At 37.1% G+C, this 20,307-nt stretch overlaps 1 protein-coding gene across 1 annotated transcript in view; it reads left to right on the forward strand.

Annotated features, from left to right (window-relative positions):
- Positions 1–20,307, forward strand: part of RNGTT (RNA guanylyltransferase and 5'-phosphatase) — a 411,159-nt gene that overhangs the window by 17,157 nt on the left and 373,695 nt on the right. Inside the window, exons 5-6 of the mRNA XM_036767783.1 lie at positions 4,641–4,716; positions 11,373–11,613. Of these exons, the coding sequence (XP_036623678.1) occupies positions 4,641–4,716; positions 11,373–11,613 (317 nt within the window). The remainder of the gene's footprint in view (positions 1–4,640; positions 4,717–11,372; positions 11,614–20,307) is intronic.

Below are 20,307 nucleotides of genomic sequence, written 5' to 3' on the forward strand. Positions count from 1 at the left end.
AGTGGTTCTGTAGGAAGGGTAGAGGGGGCAGGTGAGGGGGAATGAGTAAATCTTGCTCTCATTGGATTCAGCCTGAGGAGGGAATACCATACGCACTCAACTGGGTATCTTACCCCACAGGAAAGAAGGAGGAAGAAGATAAAAAGGGGGGGATGATAGAAGGGAGGGCAGATGGGGGTGGAGGTAATCAAAAACAAACACTTTTGCAAAGGGACAGGGTCAAGGGAGAAAATTCAATAAAGGGGAATAGGTTAGGAAGGAACAAAATATAGTTAATCTTTCACAACATGAGTATTGTGGAAGGATTTTACATAATGATACTTATGTGGCCTATGTTGAATTGCTTGCCTTCTTAGGGAGGGTGGGTGGGGAGGGAAGAGGGGAGAGAATTTGGAACTCAAAGTTTTAAAAACAGATGTTCAAAAACAACGACAACAAAAAAAAGTTTTTGCATGCAACTAGAAAATAAGATACATAGGCAGTGGGGCATAGAATTTTATCTTGCCCTACAAGAGAAGAAGGGAAAGGGGGATGGGAGGGGAGTGGGGTGACAGATGGGAGGGCTGACTGGGGAACGGGGCAACCAGAATATATGCCATCTTGGAGTGGGGGGAGGGTTGAAATGGGGAAAAAATTTGTAATTCAAACTTTTGTGAAAATCAATGCTGAAAACTAAATATATTAAATAAATTTAAAAAAAGGAGAAAAAAAGAATTGAATGACATGAAATCTAAATAAGGTTGAAACTTTAATATGTTGTGTTTTGTAACAGATTTCAATTGTTTTTCTGGCTCTGGGATGGGTTTGTGCTTTTTTTTTCACCTTTCATTCACCAGTAGTCATTTGATTGAACAAGTGATTCAGTTCAAGATGGCAAAATCCCAGTCTTAAGGAAGTGATCTGTGATTTTTTTTCCTTCCTTAAATAATTTTTTTCTAGTTGCCCACATAAGATCCCGTGATTTTGACATAGTGCCATACTTTAGCCAAATGAGATAAAATAAATGTTGAACTAATAAATAAATAAGTGATCCAACAGATGGGGTAGATAGAAACTTAGAATTTTAAAAGCATTCGGCTACAAGCCTGAAATAAAAGTAAGGCATTTGTTTTGCATCCTCTTAGAAGAAAAGCATCTGCTTTGTATTTATAGATGTTTTGGGGTAGGAGGTGGGGAGGAGAGTGGTGCAGTATGTGAGGAAGTGATAATAAGAGCTCTTTTGCTTTTAGGGGTTTTATGGGTTGAATTAAGTTGCTGATCCAGCTACGGTTGAAAAATGCATTGTAAACAATATATGTTTGCCCATAAAGGCAGAGAAAAGTTAGTAGTAATTTAGCATTGCTGATGCCTCTTAGTATTTTTAGAAATTATTATGTTTCAAATATAGTCTTATATGATGGTTTTAGGAAATTGGTACAAATAGGATATGGCCTTCTGAATTGAATGGGAAATAAGTTTTTCTTATTTAGGTTAACTAAAATTTTTCCCTTATAATTAATTCATGTGAATAGTGAAGTAGCAAGAAAATTCTGTCTAAATTAAACTTCTTCTTTCCTTCCTTCCTCTCTCCCCCCTCTCCTTCTCTCTTTCTTTTTCTCTTTCTCCCTCTCTTTTCTTTCTCTCTCTTTCTTTATTCTTCCTTCCTCCCTTCTTCCTTCCTCCCTTCTTTCTTTCCTTCCTTCCTTCCTTCCTTCCTTCCTTCCTTCCTTCCTTCTTTTCTGTCTGACCTATCAGGATTCATATAGATGTTTCCCCCCACTTTTTGGTTACTTACAAAAAAGTTTTACCTCATTAGCTAGGTTAGTGTTTGTATTTCCTGAAATGCTTCATCAGTGTTTAATTTTTTTTATAGTAAAAGCAAACCAATTTACTTAAAATTGAAAGCATGAAATCAGTAAAGCATCTAAAGTACCCCATGTTCCAGCCCCAAAGAATTAAGGCTGCTACTCTTTCACTTCTGCTTCTCAGCACTGCCGTATTATATAGTGCTTTTGGCTAAGGAAGTTAGCGTGAGACTTGCTATGAGCACTATACAGTTTGGATCCTTATGTCTGGCCTGCTGTGCTATTCACATTACACATCATTGATAGAGTTGTGTTTGTCCTTGGTTCTTGAAGAGGATGATGACATCAGGGAGATGATGACATGACTTGCAGTTGACTTGGATGTGAGTGAGGGAGGGCTGTGCAAGATCACCAGCCTCACTTTCCCCTCCAGAGCCACCTGGCCAGGTATTCATCAGCACAACTGGAGATGGCCCAGGGTACAGTGGGAGACCCTGGCCCGTTTAGGCTAAGGTTTTTCAGATTCTCACTTTGAGTGAGGTAATGCCAATTCAGTGAAGAGGATAAGGGTTTGTATAGGTTAACTAGTCAAGGGGATATCATACATGTCCGGACAAGGCATTTCTACCTTGATTTTCTGCTTCACTGAGGGGAAGTAAAAACTTTCAATGTTGGTAAGCCATGGTGGGACAAGGCTGGCCACTAGGGAAGCTATCTGCTGTTGGCCATTTTCTCCTCTTCTTTCTGCCCTTCCTAGTGGACTTATATTTTTTAAATTTGATTTTTTAACTAACAAGTATTTTTTTTCTTCTTCCCGCTTCCCCCCCCACCCCCGTGAAAAAAAGAAAAACAAAACTTTTGTAACACATATGCATACTCAAGCACAATTGCCACATTTGCCATATTCTAAAAACATTTGTTATATTGAGTCCATCCCCTCTATTGAGATGTGGGTAGTATACATATTTAGTGATCCTCTGGAAACATGCTTGGTCATTGTATTGATATCAGAATTCTTAACTCTCAAAGTTCTTTATCTTTACAGTGTTGTTATCTTGTACAAATTGTTCTACTTTTGCTCACTTTACTCTATATTAGTTCCCAAAGTTATTAGTCTCCCAAAGTTATATGAACTTTATTTCTTATGTTTTCTACAGCATAGTAGTATTCCATTACATCCATATACCATAATTTGTTCAGCTATTCCCCAATTAATAGGTACTCCCTTAATTTCCAGTTCTTTATCACCAAAAAAAGAGCTGGTATAAATAGTTTTGTATTTTCTTCTTTCTTGGGCATAATTTCAAGTTGCTTTCTAGATAGCTAGACCAATTCACAGCTCTACCAGTGATACGTAAATGTGTCAGTTTTCCTGCAGCCCCTCCAACATTTGTCATTTTCCTTTTTTTGGTCTTCGTTGCTAATCTGATGTGTGTCTGGTGGCTCCTCAGAGTTCCTGTGTATTGCATTTTTCTAATTAGTGATTTGGAAATTTTTCATGTGGTTGTTGATAGATTGGGTTTCTTCCTTTGAGTACTGCCTGTTGATGTACTTTGATCATTTATTAATTGGAGAATATCTCCTTATAAATTTGAATCAGTGCTAATATATATCTTGGAAATGAGACTTTTATCAGAGAAATTTGCTGCAAAGGTTTTTTTTTTTTCCCAGTTATCTGTTTCTTTTTAATTTTAGCTGTGTTGGTTTTGTTTATACAAACTTCTTTTAATGTTATATAATCAAGTGTTTTATTTTCTATGATCATTTCTATTTCTTCTCTGGTCATGGCCAGCACTCTATCCACTTAGCCACCTAGCTGCCTTTACTATTTACTTGTTTATTTTTGTAATTGTAAAGTTTACAAACCAATTAAAAGGCAAGTGTTATGGTAGAGAATCTAAGAGAGACTTGGATCTGAATTCTACCATTTATACCACTTACCAGCTGAATGACAATTAACTTCTCTGAGTTTCATCATTTGTATAATGGGGCTAATAATACCTTAAGTGACTATCTTAAAAAGTAGTGAGATACTGTATGTAAGATACTTTTCAGACTATCCTTTCCTTTCCTCTCCTTCCTCCCCCCTCTATGATTTAATTTATATTGGGAACTCCCAGTGAGGAAATTTCTTTTACCAATGCATATCAGTGCCTGCCCTTCACGGTAGAAAAAATATAGAATACATCAATTAACTAGAAACAAACTAAACAGAACTCAAAATTTATATGAAGTTTTTTTTGCTATTATACTTTTAGAAGAAGCAAGTCAAGTTTTTAGAAGAAACAAGGGTACAATCTGACTTTAGATTATATCCTTATATCTATCCTATAAAAGTAATGCTGTTGGTCTTTAGGAGGAGTGGGAGAGGCTGTGAATGGTCATATGAATTGTTTGATCGCTACTGAAAAAGTAAGCCAAAGCTTTTACTCTGCTGACAGTGCACCAGCAACTGAATTCCTTTCCTAAGGATAGACCATTTGATATCGACAATTTGTCTTTATTCATAGTATTTAGAGATCCTTCAGTGATAAGAGTATTTATGTGATGGCCAAAGATAGCACATGAACTGACATGAAATGTAAGCCTTATAAAATTGAAAGGTATGTGCTTATGCTTAATAAATGTTTCAATTGAATTATTCTTGTCAGTGACATCACTTATGATTCCAAGGTATATTGAAAAATGACAAATCATTAATAGTTATGAGAATGGATCAGGTATTGTATATTTTACTTTTTTTGTCTAAAATTATTGAACTTGCATTTGTTATGGGCTGAGATTTTTAAATGGAAAATTTGGAATCTAAATCAACTTGCCTATTTTTTTAAAACCAGAGCTATTTTTGTTTTCTAGGAGTTCACTGTACTCATGGTTTCAATAGAACTGGTTTCCTCATCTGTGCCTTCTTGGTTGAGAAGATGGATTGGAGGTAATTTTTCACATTCTAAATGGGAAAGAGATGGTTGGTAATAGAGATACAAAATTTTTGATGACGTATTTTTATATTTATTTTGCCAAGGTCTTCAATTCTTGGTAAAATTTGCATGAAACTGTTTTGGTTTTAGGCATTTTGGTTTTAGTTTTTAGGATATGTGATGTGGTATACTAATTAAAAATTTAGTTGAATGCTAATGTTTCTGATATGCTATGTGTTTCACTTTTTTCAGTACTTTAAAATATCCTTGATTTCATTAGTTTGGGCAGTGAAGAGGATAACCTGTCTTTACTTGAATCATCTTTATGAATTGCTGTGACAAAAAAAAATTAATCACCTCATAGTCAGTCTTCACGTCATTAACCTCTCTGAACTTAATTAGGCTTGTCTTTAGAGGATGGACAATCTATTGCCAGGCCTGTAAGTTGAAATGTAATTTGGTAGGAATTACCAGAATTTGAACTCTCTAAAGTTCCTCTTGAGTTTGTTTATCTTTGAAGAACATAGATCGTTACCACTCTATTTTGAGGCATCATTGGAGATTTATTACCAAATTTTTTTTAACTTCTCATAAAAATAGTGGAGACAGATTCTTTTAGTATATTTTATAATTTTAAATTGATCTTGGAAGGTTATAATCACTCCTTTATAACAATTGGATGCCATTTATTATAAGAATAATAATGATTGCTCACATTTGTATAGTATTTTAGATTAATAAAGTGTTTCCCCCATAATCATCCTGTTAGCTAGGTAGTGTAATTATTGTTATACCTGTTTTATAGAAGAAACTGAGTTTCAAAACTTGCCACTGTCACACAGCTGTAAGTAGTAGATCTTCAACTTGCATATAGGCCATCTGGCTCAGTGATCTTTCCATAATACCATGTTGCCTCTGTGTTGAAGCATTTAGAACTGAATGGAGGGCAGAATGATAGGGCAAAAGTTGTTTAACAAAAATTTATAGAGTACCTACTATGTGTAAAACACTATGCTAGACCTTGACATAGTAAAATCTCAATGGTAATTCTTGGAAAATTTGGTATAATCATAAAAGAATTTTTTCTGTTAAATTGACAATACCTGCCTCTTAAGCCTTTAGTTGCAGTGTTGATACCCTTTGTTATATGACTGTTTAACTTACAGATGTTTAGTATATACAGTCACTTGGACATAGGTTTTTTTAAAAAAAAATTATTTATTTGTTTTTATTTTATAACATCCAGTTCCACAAGCTTTTGAGTTTTAAATTTTCTCTGCCTTCTTTCCCTCCGCTATCCCCAAGATGTTGTGCAATCTGGTATAGGCTCTATATATACATTCATGTTAAACATTTTCACATTAGTCATGTTGTAAAGAAGAATTGTAATCAATGGGATGAACCACGAAAAAGAAGAAACAAAAAATAAAAACCCCAAAAAAGAGAGAGCAAATAGTATGCTGCAATCTGCGTTCAGACTCTGTAATTCTTTCTCTGGATGCAGATAGCATTTCCCATCATGAGCCTTTTGGAGCTGTCTTTGAACCTTGCATTGTTGAGAAGAGCCAAGTCTTTCAAAGTTAGTCATCACACAATGGGACTGTAACTGTACAGTGTTCTCCCAGTTCTGCTCCCCTCACTCAGCATCAGTTCATATAAGTCTTTCCAGGTTTTTCTGAATGGACATAGGTTTTGAATGGGTTAAAGAGGAGGTGGAAAAGTTTGGGGCTTTCAGTTTAGAGATCAATATATGATCTTGGTAATAAACAACCTGTAAAGATATGTTTTCCTAAGCCATTTTTCTCCCTTGCTGTATGACTAGCAATCATTGTAGACCTAGGTGTACCAATTGTATATTAATGTTTGCTTTGCACATGTATGTTTTCATAGTATGTCATTTACCTCTGCAAACAACTGTGTGTATATAGGGTTGATTCTAAGCAGAATTCGAGTAGATAAAGGCATTGCTGTCCATAGGTGCCTTCTCTTTGCTTTCCCTCCCTTCCACAATTCCACTTCTCCTTAGAGGTGAAAATAAACTGAGACTTCTTTCTGCACTAGGTCCTTGATAGTGGGTCAGTAGAGTTGGGGAGGATTGGGTAAAGGAGAATCCCAGAGAGGAATAGTAAGGCATAAGCAGATGTTTAGGAGGAGGGGGAGCAGTCAAGGGAGAAAGTAGTACATATGTATGTATGTATAAGTTTGTAGAGAGAGGATCAGAAAATGTCTTTTTCATTCAGGGTATATCCTTCTGCAGATTGAAGGAGAGGTAAGACTTACAGGATACTGTAGTCAAAGATCCCTTCAGCTGTTTGCTGAACTGTGGGAGAACATGTAGGAGGTAACTGACGAGTTCATATGAGCCTGAGAAAAAGCAGGGCATTGAAATCAGTGATTAGAAGAGCATGATGTGGAGCTCAAAGTTTTTTTTTTTTCTTCAAGTCTTTTTTTTATTTGCTTTTTTTAATTTAATATATTTAGTTTTCAGCATTGATTTTCACAAGAGTTTGAATTACAAATTTCCTCCCCCTTTCTACCCTCCCCCCCCACTCCAAGATGGCGTATATTTTGGTTGCCTTGTTCCCCAGTCAGCCCTCCCTTCTGTCACCCCACTCCCCTCCCATCCCCTTTTCCCTTCCTTTCTTGTAGGGCAAGATAAATTTCTACTCCCCATTGCCTGTGTATCTTATTTTCTAGTTGCATGCAAAAACTTTTTTTTTTTGTTTTTGAACATCTGTTTTTAAAACTTTGAGTTCCAAATTCTCTCCCCTCTTCCCTTCCCACCCATCCTCCCTAAGAAGTCAAGCAATTCAACATAGGCCACATTCGTATCATTATGTATAACCCTTCCACAATACTCATGTTGTGAAAGACTCACTATATTTTGTTCCTTCCTAACCTATCCCCCTTTATTGAATTTTCTCCCTTGGCCCTGTCCCCTTTTGAAAGTGTTTGTTTTTGATTACCTCCACTCCTATCTGCTCTCCCTTCTGTCATCTCCCCTTTTTTTATCTTCTTCCTCCTTTTTTCCTATGGGGTAAGATACCCAATTGAGTATGTATGGTATTCCCTCCTCAGGTCAAATATGGTGAGAGCAAGATTCACTCATTCCCCCTCACCTGCCTTCTCTTCTCTTCCTACAGAACTGCTTTTTCTTGCCACTTTTATGCGAGATAATTTACCCCATTCTATCTCTCCCTATCTCCCTCTCTCAATATATTCCTCTCTCATCCCTTAATTTGATTTTATTTCTTTTAGATAGCTTCCCTTCATCTTCAACTCACCCTGTGCCTGCTCTCTCTCTCTCTCTCCACATACATGTATACATACATACACACTCATATATACATATATATACATAAACATATATATATGCATATTCCCGTCAGCTACCCTTATACTGAGGTCTCATGAATCATACACATCATCTTTCCATGTAGGAATGTAAACAAAACAGTTCAACTTTAGTAAGTCCCTTGCAATTTCTTTTTCTTGTTCTTTTTCTTGATTACCTTTTCATGCTTCTCTTGATTCCTGTGTTTGAAAGTCAAATTTTCTATTCAGCTCTGGTCTTTTCACTGAGAAAGCTTGAAAGTCCTCTGTTTTATTGAAAGTCTATATTTTGCCTTGGAGCATGATACTCAGTTTTGCTGGGTAGGTGATTCTTGGTTTTAATCCTAGCTCCATTGACCTCCGGAATTTCGTATTCCAAGCCCTTTGATCTCTTAATGTAGAAGCTGCTAGATCTTGGGTTATTCTGATTGTGTTTCTACAATACTCAAATTGTTTCTTTCTGGCTGCTTGCAGTATTTTCTCCTTGATCTTGGAATGCTGGAATTTGGCGACAATATTCCTAGGAGATTTCTTTTTGGGATCTATTTGAGGAGGTGATGGGTGGATTCTTTCAATTTCTATTTTGCCCTGTGGCTCTAGAATATCAGGGCAGTTCTCCTTGATAATTTCTTGAAAGATGATATCTAGGCTCTTTTTTTGATCATGGCTTTCAGGTAGTCCAATAATTTTTAAATTCTCTCTCCTGGATCTATTTTCCAGGTCAGTGGTTTTTCCAATGAGATATTTCACATTGTCTTCCATTTTTTCATTCCTTTGGTTCTGTTTTATAATTTGATTTCTCATAAAGTCACTAGCTTCCACTTGCTCCAGTCTAATTTTTAAGGTAGTATTTTCTTCATTGGTCTTTTGGACCTCCTTTTCCATTTGGCTAATTCTGCCTTTTCAAGGCATTCTTCTCCTCATTGGCTTTTTGGAGCTCTTTTGCCATTTGAGTTAGTCTATTTTTTAAGGTGTTGTTTTCTTTAGTATATGGTTCAGTATTTTTTTGGGTCTCCTTTAGCAAGTCATTGACTTGTTTTTCATGGTTTTCTTTCATCATTGTCATTTTTCTTCCCAATTTTTTCTCTCCTTCTCTAACTTGCTTTTCCAAATCCTTTTTGAGCTCTTCCATGGCCTGAGACCAGTTCATGTTTTTCTTGGAGGCTTTTGGTGTAGGCTCTTTGACTTTGTTGACTTCTTCTGGCTGTATGTTTTGGTCTTCTTTGTCACCAAAGAAAGATTCCAAAGTCTGACACCGAATCTGGGTGCGTTTTCGCTGCCTGGCCGTATTCCCAGCCAACTAACTTGACCCTTGAGTTTTTCAGCGGGGTATGACTGCTTGTAGAGTTAAGAGAACTATGTTCCAAGCTTGGGGGGATGTGCCAGCTCTGCCACCCCAGCACTCCTCCTTCCCCAAGAACCCCCAACCTGGACTGGACTTAGATCTTCAGCAGGCTCTTCAGTCCTGCTCTGATCTGCCACTTAATTCCTCCCACCAGGTGGGCCTGGGGCCAGAAGCAACTGCAGCTCTAGTTCTGTAGCTGCCCCACCTCTGCCGCCCCCGGGGTGATGGCCGAACAGCAAACTCCTTCTACTCCCGCAGCTTTTCCCACTAACCTTCTCTGTTGTTTTTGGTGTTTGTGGGTTGAGAAGTCTGGTAACTGCTTCAGCTCACTGATTCAGGGCGCTAGGGCACACTTTGCCCGGCTCCCGGTCTGGTTGGTCCATGCCGCCCACGCTGGGCTCTGCTCCGAGCTCCGTGTGGGATAGACCTCACCCAGAGACCATCCAGTCTGTCCTGGGCTGGAACCCTGCTTCCCTCTGCTCTTTTGTGGGTTCTGCAGTTCTAGAATTGGTTCAGAGCCATTTTTTTATAGGTTTTTGGAGGGATGTGGTGGGGAGCTCATGCTAGTCCCTGCTTTCCAGAACTCAAAGTTTTAAAAGCAGATGTTCAAAACAAAGGTGTTTTTGCATGCAACTGGGAAATAAGATATACAGGCAATGGGGCATAGAAATCTATCTTGCCCTACAAGAAAGTAAGGGGAAAGGGGATGGGAGGGATTGGGTTGACAGAAGAAAGGGCTGACTGGAGAATGGGGCAATCAGAATATATGCCGTCTTGGAGTGGGGGGGAGGGTAGAAATGGGGAGAAAATTTGTAATTCAAAATCTTGTGGAAATCAATGCTGTAAATTAAAAATATTAAAAAAAAATAAAAAAAAAGAAAAGATGAGCAGGATGTTTAGAATGAAAAAATGATGATGATAGCTCTTATTTCCACAGTGCTTTATAGTTTGTGGAATGATATTTTTCATAGCAATCCTGTGAAGTGAGCAGTGTTAAGTTTTATTCATTGTTATTGGTTAGGAAGAGGATGCTCAGGAGTCACTCAGGGTCACATAGCTAGTAACTGGGACCCGAACTCAAGCCTTTTGATTCTAAGTTGTTTTCAGAGCTGCTAAGTAGATGGAAAACCTTTAATGTGTTAGCATTCATTGGAGTGCTTCATGTTTGGGATCCTAGACAGGTTCAGTCATAGAATGAGAAATCTTTTTATGATCCCTGTCAGCTTTTGAGAAACCTAGAGAAAATTTTCCATCTTCAGCATCTGCTTCCCAAAAAGACTCAATTTCAAGGAATCATGGCACTGTGTAAACCACAGTGGAATGGACTTTGATGTAAAGACATCATTTAATATACTTTGCTCCACTTCCCTGTCCTCTGCTCAGGTAAATTGGGTTCTTGTCTTTCCTCTTTCTGCAAAATAAGTCTCTGAGTTGATATCATTTATTTATCATGTAGTTTAATTAGTTTCAGACTTATGCTGGACAGGATTGCTAAAGTCTTTTTTCCAGAAGCTACTGGGGTAAATGTTATTGCTACAAATGTGCTGATAGTGAGACTGTATCAAGCAGTATCAAGCATTTTAAACATGTGTTACCTACCAGGTTAAAGTGATCTCCATCCCCTTAAATTTGTTTTGGAACTTTTCCAGAGTCTCTTTTTTTCGCCTTTCTTACTCTTGTGGGAATGATTGTTGTTTGTATAATTATTCTTCCTCATTAGAGCAATGCCTATGTCATATCTTTGTATACCCAGAATTCAGTGCCTTGCACTTAGATACTTAATAAAAGTGTATTGTAGATATACTGAATTGTTGTTGCTAGAGAGAGGTCACTTAGAAACAATTTGTAATTCAACGAAGGTTTATTTTGAAGAAATAACTAATCTTGCCCCCCCCCCCCCCCCGTACTTCCTAAGTTAATATATTAGAAATTTTAGGGAATAATTTCCCAGAAATAAAATAATTTGGCTTCATATTTTTTTTTTTTTTTTAGTATTGAAGCAGCAGTTGCTACCTTTGCGCAAGCCAGACCACCAGGAATCTATAAGGGTGATTATTTGAAAGAACTTTTTCGACGTTATGGGGATGTAGAAGAAGCACCTCCCCCACCTTTATTGCCAGAGTGGTGTTTTGAGGAAGAAGAAGAGGAAGATGAAGAAGAGGATGGAAAAAAAGAATCTGAACCTGGATCAAGTACTTCCTTTGTCAAAAGGAGAAAAGAACGTTTAAAATTGGTAATGTTTTCCAGAAATATCTTGGTTAATTTGTGCCTTTTATTCCCTACAAGTTTCTTAGGTGTTAAGAAAATGGTAAATTGATACCTGATAGGTTTCTTTGAAATAAGGGTAAGTGCATAGAGACTAGTTAGGTAAGGCTGTAATTTCACTTGCCTAGTCTTTGTTCTTTCTGCCTCATAGAATTTCAGAGAATATTGCTCGATAAACAAGTTTCATGATTGAAAGCTGCTCCTATTGGAAGTAGGCAGGTTTGAAAGGGACTTTAGAAATCATCCTCTTCACCTTCTTACCTTTTTCAGAAATCTTTTGTAATGGGGGTGAATTTTTAGTAGTGTTAATTCATTTTGATTTTAATTCTTTGATTTAAACAATTCTTAGATATCTGGTATAAAGTAATGTAACATAATTTCATTAATACTTTTCTGCATGGTCATAGTAACATTTTTGTACTTGTGATTTTCTCAGTATAGAGAACTCCTAGTGAAAAAAGTCCCCCCTCTTCCAACGCATATTGATACCTGCTGTATAGCTTAAAGTCTTAGAGGGTTGTCTGGATCATTGAGAGGTTAAATGACCCAGGTCTTCTTGACTCCAAGGGCAGTTCTCTAATCCGTTGTAGCTCTCTGTCTCACATAGACTAGGGAAAAATTTTGAATTCCAAGGCAACACTTTTTTCAGGGTGTTTCTGGAGAAGAGTGAACAGTGATTTCTGTATATTCTCATTTTCTATGGATGATCTTTCACCACTCCTTCTTGTCGTTAGTTTCTCCCTAATAATCTACAAATCTTCAGCATTAGCAGCAACTACCACCTAAGGAGAATCACATTAAGAAGCAGTAATGAGACTGAAGGCAGCTAGGTGGCTCAGTGGATAAAGTGCTAGGCTTGGCTTAAGGGGTCATGAAGAGTCAGACATGACTGAACAATGTGGTGAATAGAGCATTAGGCCTGGAGTCAGGAAGACCTTAATTCAAATTTGGCCTCAGATATTTACTAGCTTGTGACCTTGGGCAAGTCACTTAACCTTGCGTGTCTCAGTTTCCTCATCTGTAAAATAAACTGGAAAAGCTAAATAGGGTCGCAAAGAGTTAGACATGACTGAAACAATAAGTTTGAAGTCATCTATGTGAGAAAAATATCTTTACTTATGTTCCCTTAGGTTTTCTTATTTACCCTGAAGACTTAATCTCTGCATTTCCTATCCCTTAATACCCTGCTTATCTGTATAATTAAAAATAATTGTTTTGCTTAGTAAATGACTTTGCTAATATAGTGATTTATTTTTTTAAACCTTGTACATCTAGCAATACTGGTGTGGTTTTTTCGTCTCTTTAATAGTTCTCTCTGCTGGACTCAAACATTAGCTTCCCATTAAAAAGCACCGAAAAATGTAAGAAGTGCTGCATTTCGGTGCTGAGATGGGGAAATTGCTGATTATATTATTTATGTGTATGTGCGTGTATGTGTGTGCATGTGTGTGTATGTGCGTGTGTGTGTGTGTGTATGGATGGATATATATAGATAGATATATATCTGCATGTGTTTTCTTGTTTATGTTGATATTGTCAGGACGGATTATTAGAAATATAATGAAATTAATTAGTGGGGATGATAAAAGTGGGAGATCAGTTAGTAACAGCTTGCTTAGTAATGTGATAAGAATAGTTTTTATAGTCATACCAAATAGCTTTTTTGATTCTTGCTGTTATCTCTTTAGAAACACTATTCTAAGACCATTAACTTTAAATTTAGTTATAACTGGAAGCCTACTGAGAATTTGAAAGGGTTTTAGTTATAGTGATTTTATTATTATAGGAGAATCCCATTATCTTTCCTTGGAATTACATATATGATTGGCCAAGTCATATTTTCCCTAAAATAGGAACTGTAGTATGTGCCATCAAAGCATGACAAAATGGGTATTCTACATTTCATGTTATCCATATCCCTTGATAGCAATATTATAAAACAGCTCCAGCGTGGTAAACATAAAAATAACTTCAGCAATGAAGATAACATGTTTTTAAAAAAAAATTGTTATGGCTATTTTCTGTTGGAGCAAATGACTTTCTTTATTCTTTTAGCTTTTGAAAAGGAATTTCTAAATCCTCTGCTAACCAGAGTGCCTTTAATATATTAAAATGTCTGGTAAGGTCTGTAATTCCATGAGCAAGTGGAAGCTAGTGACTTTATGAGATTTATGCTTTTTAAAAAAAATGATCTCTAGTGGCAATATCCTAAAAGTCCACTAGATGGAAATAGTAACCAAGGAAAATATTAGCTTCCACTAATGTCTTCAAAGAAATCTTTCATCATCCAGATTAGTGTTAAGTTGTCTTTTTCATTGTTTCATTGTGGAAAGGCATCATTTTGAATGTGCTTATAATCCACAGATGATACTTACTTTTATCATCATCATGTACTTCATAACAAATTATGACAGTATTTGCTCATTTTTATGATGTAGAGGATTCTGTTCTGCCTGCCTTGCATCATTTCAAACAAATCTATTTCTCCCAATTCCTTATTCTCTTAGTGCAATAATATTCCATTATATTAATATACCAAAGTTTATTAATTTATTCCCCAGTTGATAGAGGGGTATCTACTGTGCTTGCAGTTTTTTGCTCCCATAAAAAGTTCTTTTATGAACATTTTTTTAAATTTGTGGAATTTTTCCTTGTATTTGACCTTCTTGGGTGTGGAATAGAGGGGTTATTACTAGGTCAAAGGAAATGGATAGTGACTTTTCTTAAAGAATTCCATTTTTTCCCCTAGAATGGCTGGACAATTTCATGGCTTTATCAATATTTAATCTCAGTTAACAGGGTTGTTTTTTCATGGCTCCTTTGACATTGACTATTCTGTGTTTTCTTTAATTTTTAAAAATTTTTATTATTTAATATTTTTAGTTTTCAACATTAATGTCCATAATATTTTGAGTTACACATTTTCTCTCCATTTCTACCCTCCCTCCCCCGCCCCAGGATGGCATATGTTCTGATTGCCCCTTTCCCCATTCTGCCTCCTCTTCTATCGCCCCATTTCCCCCCACCCCCATCCCTTTTCCCCTTACTTTCTTGTAGGGCTAGATAGATTTCTTTATCCCATTGCCTATATGTCTTATTTCCCAGTTGCATGTAAAAAACAACTTTTTTTTGAGCATTTGTTTTTAGAACTTTGAGTTCCAAATTTTCTCCATTCTTCCCTCACCACTTACACTCCTTGAGAAGGCAAGCAATTCAACATAGGCCATACATGTATCATTATGCAAAACACTTACATAATGGTCATCTTGTGAAAGACTGTATTTCCCTCCATCCTATCCTGTCCCCCTTTATTCAGTTTTCTCCCTTGATGCTATCCCTTTTCAAAAGTGATTGCTTTTGATTACCTCCTCCCCTGACCTGTCCTCCCTTCTGTCATCCCCCTCTCTTATCCCCTTCCCCACTACTTTCCTGTAGAGTAAGATACCCAGTTGAATGTGTATGTTATTCTCTCCTTAAGTCAAATCTGATGAGAGCAAGATTCATTCATTCCCTTTCACCTGTCCCCTCTTCCCTTCCATTATAATTGCTTTTTCTTGCCACGTTTATGTGAGATAATTTATCCTATTCTCTCTCTCCCTTTCTCCTCCCAATATATTCCTCTTTCACCCTTTAATTTTATTTTTTTTAGATATCATCCCTTCATATTCAACTCACCCTGTGCCCTGTGTCTATATACATACATACATATATATATACATACATATATGTATGTATGTATACATTCCCTTCAACTACCCTAATACTGAGAAAGGTCTCATGAGTTACAAATATCATTTTTCCATGTAAAAATGTAAACAAAACGGTTCACCTTTGGTAAGTCCCTTATGATTTCTCTTTCCTGTTTACCTTTTCATGCTTCTCTTGATTCTTGTATTTGAAAGTAAAATTTTCTATTCAGCTCTGGTCTTTTCATTGATAAAGCTTGAAAGTCCTCTATTTTATTGAAAGTCCATATTTTGCCCTGGAGTATTATACTCAGTTTTGCTAGGTAGGTGATTCTTGGTTTTAATCCTAGCTCCTTTGACCACTGGAATATCATATTCCAAACCTTTTGATCCCTTAATGTAGAAGCCATTAGATCTTATGTTTTCCTGATTGTGTTTCCACAATACTCAAATTGTTTCTTTCTGGCTGCTTGCAATATTTTCTCCTTAACCTGGGAACTCTGGAATTTTGGCCACAATATTCCTAGGAGTTTTCCTTTTGGGATCTTTTTCAAGAGGTGATCAGTGGATTCTTTCAATTTCTATTTTACCCTCTGGTTCTAGAATATCAGGGCAGTTCTCCTTGATAATTTCTTGAAAGATGAGGTCTAAGGCTCTTATTTTGATCATGGCTTTCAGGTAGTCCAATAATTTTAAAATTATTTTTCTTGGATCTATTTTCCAGGTCAGTGGTTTTTCCAATGAGATATTTCACATTGTCTTCCATTTTTTCATTCCTTTGGTTCTGTTTTATAATATCTTGATTTCTCATAAAGTCACTAGCTTCTACTTGCTCCAGTCTAATTTTTAAGGCAGTATCTTCTTCTGTGGTCTTTTGGATCTCCTTTTCCATTTGGTTAATTCTGCCTTTCAAGGCATTCTTCTCCCCATTGGCTTTTTGGAGCTCTTTTGACATTTGGGTTAGTCTGTTTTTTAAGGTGTTATTTTCTTCAGTATTTTTTTGGTCTCCTTTAGCAAATCATTGACTTGTTTTTCATGGTTTTCTCACATCACTCTCATTTCTCTTCCCAATCTTTCCTCTATTTCTGTAACTTGCTTTTCCCAGTCCTTTTTGAGCTCTTCCATGGCCTGAGACCAATTCATATTTTTCTTGGAGGCTTTTGATGTAGGCTCTTTGACTTTGTTGGCTTCTTCTGGCTGTATGTTTAGATCTCCTTTGTCACCAAAAGTTTGAGTTTGAGACTGTGTTTGAGTCTGAGTCCTTTTATGCTGCCTGTTCATTTTCCCAGCCAACTACTTGACCCTTGAGCTTTTTGTCAGGGTATGACTGCTTGTAGAGTAGAGAGTATTTTTTCCTCAAGCTTTAGGATCCAAGCACTGCTGTTTTCAGAGCTACTGTTACTCCACCATCACCCCAGGCTCTGTCACCTCAGTACTTCTCCTCCTCCAAGAACTGCCAACCAGGACCGCAATGCAGATCCAAGCAGGGCACAGCAAGAGAATCTGCCTTTGTGCCCACAAAGCCCTCTCTGCACTCCTGCTCTGATCCACTGCTAGAATCATCCCATCATGTGAGGCAGGCACTGGGGAAGCAGCTGACGCTGTAGCTCTGGAAGCAGCCTCAGGAGTTTCCTGGTGCTGCCACAGCCACCGCTGCACTACCTCCCCCACCCCCAGGGCTGGTGGTTGGACCCCTCTGAACTCAATTCTGCAGTTTCCCCCTAATCTGCTCTTTGGTGTTCATGGATTGAGAAATCTGCTAACTGCCACAGCTCACTGTTTCATGGCCCCAAGGCCTGTTGTGGCTGGCTGATTCTGCGTCTGGTCTGTCCCAGTGCGGCCCATGCTGGGCTGCCCTCAGCTCTCAGCACCGTGTGATAGACTTGGTGTCCATCCAGGCTCTCCTGGACTGGAGACCTGTTTTCCTCTGCGATTTCGTGGGTTCTGCAGCTCTAGAATTTGTTCAGAGCTATTTTTTACAGGTGTTTGGAGGATTTGGGGGAGAGCTTAAGCAAGTTCCTGCTTCCAGCTGCCATCTTGGCTCCTCCCCCCCATTATGCTCTTAACATGAAAAACAGTAAAACAAAGAACTTAACATTTGCAGCCACTTTTGGTTAAAATGAATTTTTATGTACAATATAGGTGTAGCATCTAATTAGTTTTTTCTTTTATGCCCTTATATTTTAGTCATTGTGTATACATTTCTTCTGGGTACTGCTTTCTTTACTTTCATTACTTTGTAGGCTTTCACATTCCTTATTTTTTAAAAATCATTTTTAATTGAATGACTTTCTTTGTTAGGTTGGTATAGGGTAGTTTATTCAGCTGCTCATCAACTGTTGGATATTTAGATTATTTCCAATTCCTTATAAATAATGCTTGTGCTTATGTGTGTATATTTGAACAAATCATTTTCTTCTTCACAATTACAATATTAAGGTATACTGTTGAATCAATCAAAGAGTATGGTTTTTGTGACTCTGTTAAAGATATCTTTGTTAATTCTTTTTTTTGTTTGTTTGTTCATTTGGAGGGGGGAAGGCAAAGCAATTGGGATTAAGTGACTTGCCCAAGATCATACAGGTAGTAAGTGCCAAGTATCTGAGGTCAAATTTGAACTCAGGTTCTCCTGACTCCAGGACTGGTGCTCTATTTACTGGGTCACCTCACTGCTTCTTTGTTAATTCTTAGATAGGTAAGATATTCTTTACCCTCCTTATTATGTTACCATCCTGGTCTTTGGCTTTGTTTCTGGTCCTGGCGTCCCCAAAGCTAATTGTGAATATATGTATGTATGTATGTATACATTCCCTTCAACTACCCTAACAGACTTTGAGGAATTTCCCCTAGGGTGACATAGGGAAGAAATCATCCCTTTCAATATGAGTGTTACCTTTTCTTCTTTAAGGCATGGTGACCAGGGAAGCAATTTGAAGCTAAAAATAATTTCTCCTAGATTAACAGTATGTGGTCTATGTGTGTGCAGGTATTTGTGGTGTGTGTGGGGGGGTGGGTGGGTAGGAGTGGGGGAAAATGCTAAAATACTGTTCCAAATGCTAGCCAAGAGGCTGCAGGCAAGTCATTTGAGCTTGTTGAAACCTGAGTTTCCTTATCTGTGAAAGAAGGACAGTGATACTTGTACTACCTACCTCACAGGGTTCCATTCAGTTCAACAAGTATTTATTAATCACCTACAAAGTAGGTGGTTAATTTAGTTTGGCATGCATTATATGAGAATAGCAGAGCAGCCAACCTGATGAGTCCAATCTTCTATTCTCCTCCAGGCAGGAATCAAAATCTCTCTTGGAGAAGAATGAGCAAGATTCTAGAGATATCTGTCCATGCCTCTCTGCAAGTTGCATTTAGACAAAACCCATATGGATATGCAGAAAACCTACATGGGCAACATACACGTTACACTTGATTAAAGATGTTAAGTCTTTCACAGTTGTTTATCTTTATGATATTGCCGTATAGATTGTTCTGGTTTGGGTTCACTTTGCTCTGAATCAGCTCATACAAGCCTTTTCAGATTTCTCTGACTCCCTCCAGTAGTATTTCATTATATTCATATACTATAGTTTTTCCACCATTCTGCCATTTGATGGGTATTCCCTTAGTTTTTTGTTCTTTACCACCACCAAAATTGCTGATAAAAATTTTTGTACATAGGGCTTATTTTTCACTTTGTTTGATCTTGGAATTGCACATTCGAAGGGTTTGCATAGTTTGATAAATATCATGACTGGGGCCTAGTTCCAAATTATTTCTAAAGTGGCTGTGCTAATTTAGAGCTCTACCAATATTGCGTCAATATACCATCTTTCTTGCAGTCCGTCCAACCTCTGTTATTTTCCTTTTTTGTCATCTTTGCTGATCTGTTGATTGTGAGGTAGAGCCTCAGAGTTGTATTAATTTATATTTCTTTATTAGTGATTAGGACCACTTTTTCTTACAGTTGTTAATAATGGATTTCTTTCGTGGTGAATTGCTTGTTTATATCTTTTGATACTTTATCATTTGGGGAATAAAGGCCTTTGTGTCCTAATTCCTTTTTTTCCTCAACTTATCTTCTTTAAGTTTAGTGCATTATACCGCATATAATCCTCACTTCTTTAACAGATATAGATTAAGAAGGCATACTATAGCCTACCAAGATTCTTTTCATTTTTACTTTAAGAGTTAGTTTTTCATTGTTGATTAGAATCAAGTCCAGAATAGCTGTACCCTATGTTACTTTGATCCTCTGAAAGATCAAAGTAGTAATATTACTTGTTCTCTCTTTTTTTTTTAATGCAGAGACTTACAGCACCTGTTCAGAGAGTTGATGCCTCTTTCAGAATTGTATCTTCTTTGCCAGATTTGTGTTTGGTATTAGTAACTCATTGAATTTTTTTACTTGGCTTGCTGACCCGTAGTGTATTTTTAACATTATATTCTATTTCTCCCTCCTCTGATTCTAGTATAAATGCCTTCCATCTTATCTTTTTACTTAGGTTTGTGGATTTTTGGATAGGTTAGGTTCTTGATGTATAGTGTTACCCTACCTCTTCTTTCCTTTGAGTAAGGTATACCCCTTCATTTCTTTATTCCAGTCATGATATTTACCATTTCACATTAAAATCTCTAGCTCAATCAAATAATTATTAAGTCTTTCTAAACACTTTACATAGTTCACTGTTTATTATCCATAATTCATGTGTTGTAGGTATATATGAGCCCATTGTATCATTTCTATTTCCCTTGTTGCTCCTTGTGGAATACTGAATACTTCTGCTCCTGTTTTTCTTCTATCATAGTTCTTGCTCTCAGATAGTTTAGTATTTGTATCTAGACATTCTTTTTCTTCCTATTCCTTTATTTAGTGTAAAATACCTTCTTGATTAGATCAGTCAGTCCCCAAGCAAATCTATTTTTCCTAGCCTTTGTTAGTTATATGTGATCCTTGACCAAAAGCCTTTTATTTCTTTTCTCTT

Source organism: Trichosurus vulpecula, chromosome 7, assembly GCF_011100635.1.
Source record: "Trichosurus vulpecula isolate mTriVul1 chromosome 7, mTriVul1.pri, whole genome shotgun sequence".
NCBI classification, from domain to species: Eukaryota; Metazoa; Chordata; class Mammalia; order Diprotodontia; family Phalangeridae; genus Trichosurus; species Trichosurus vulpecula.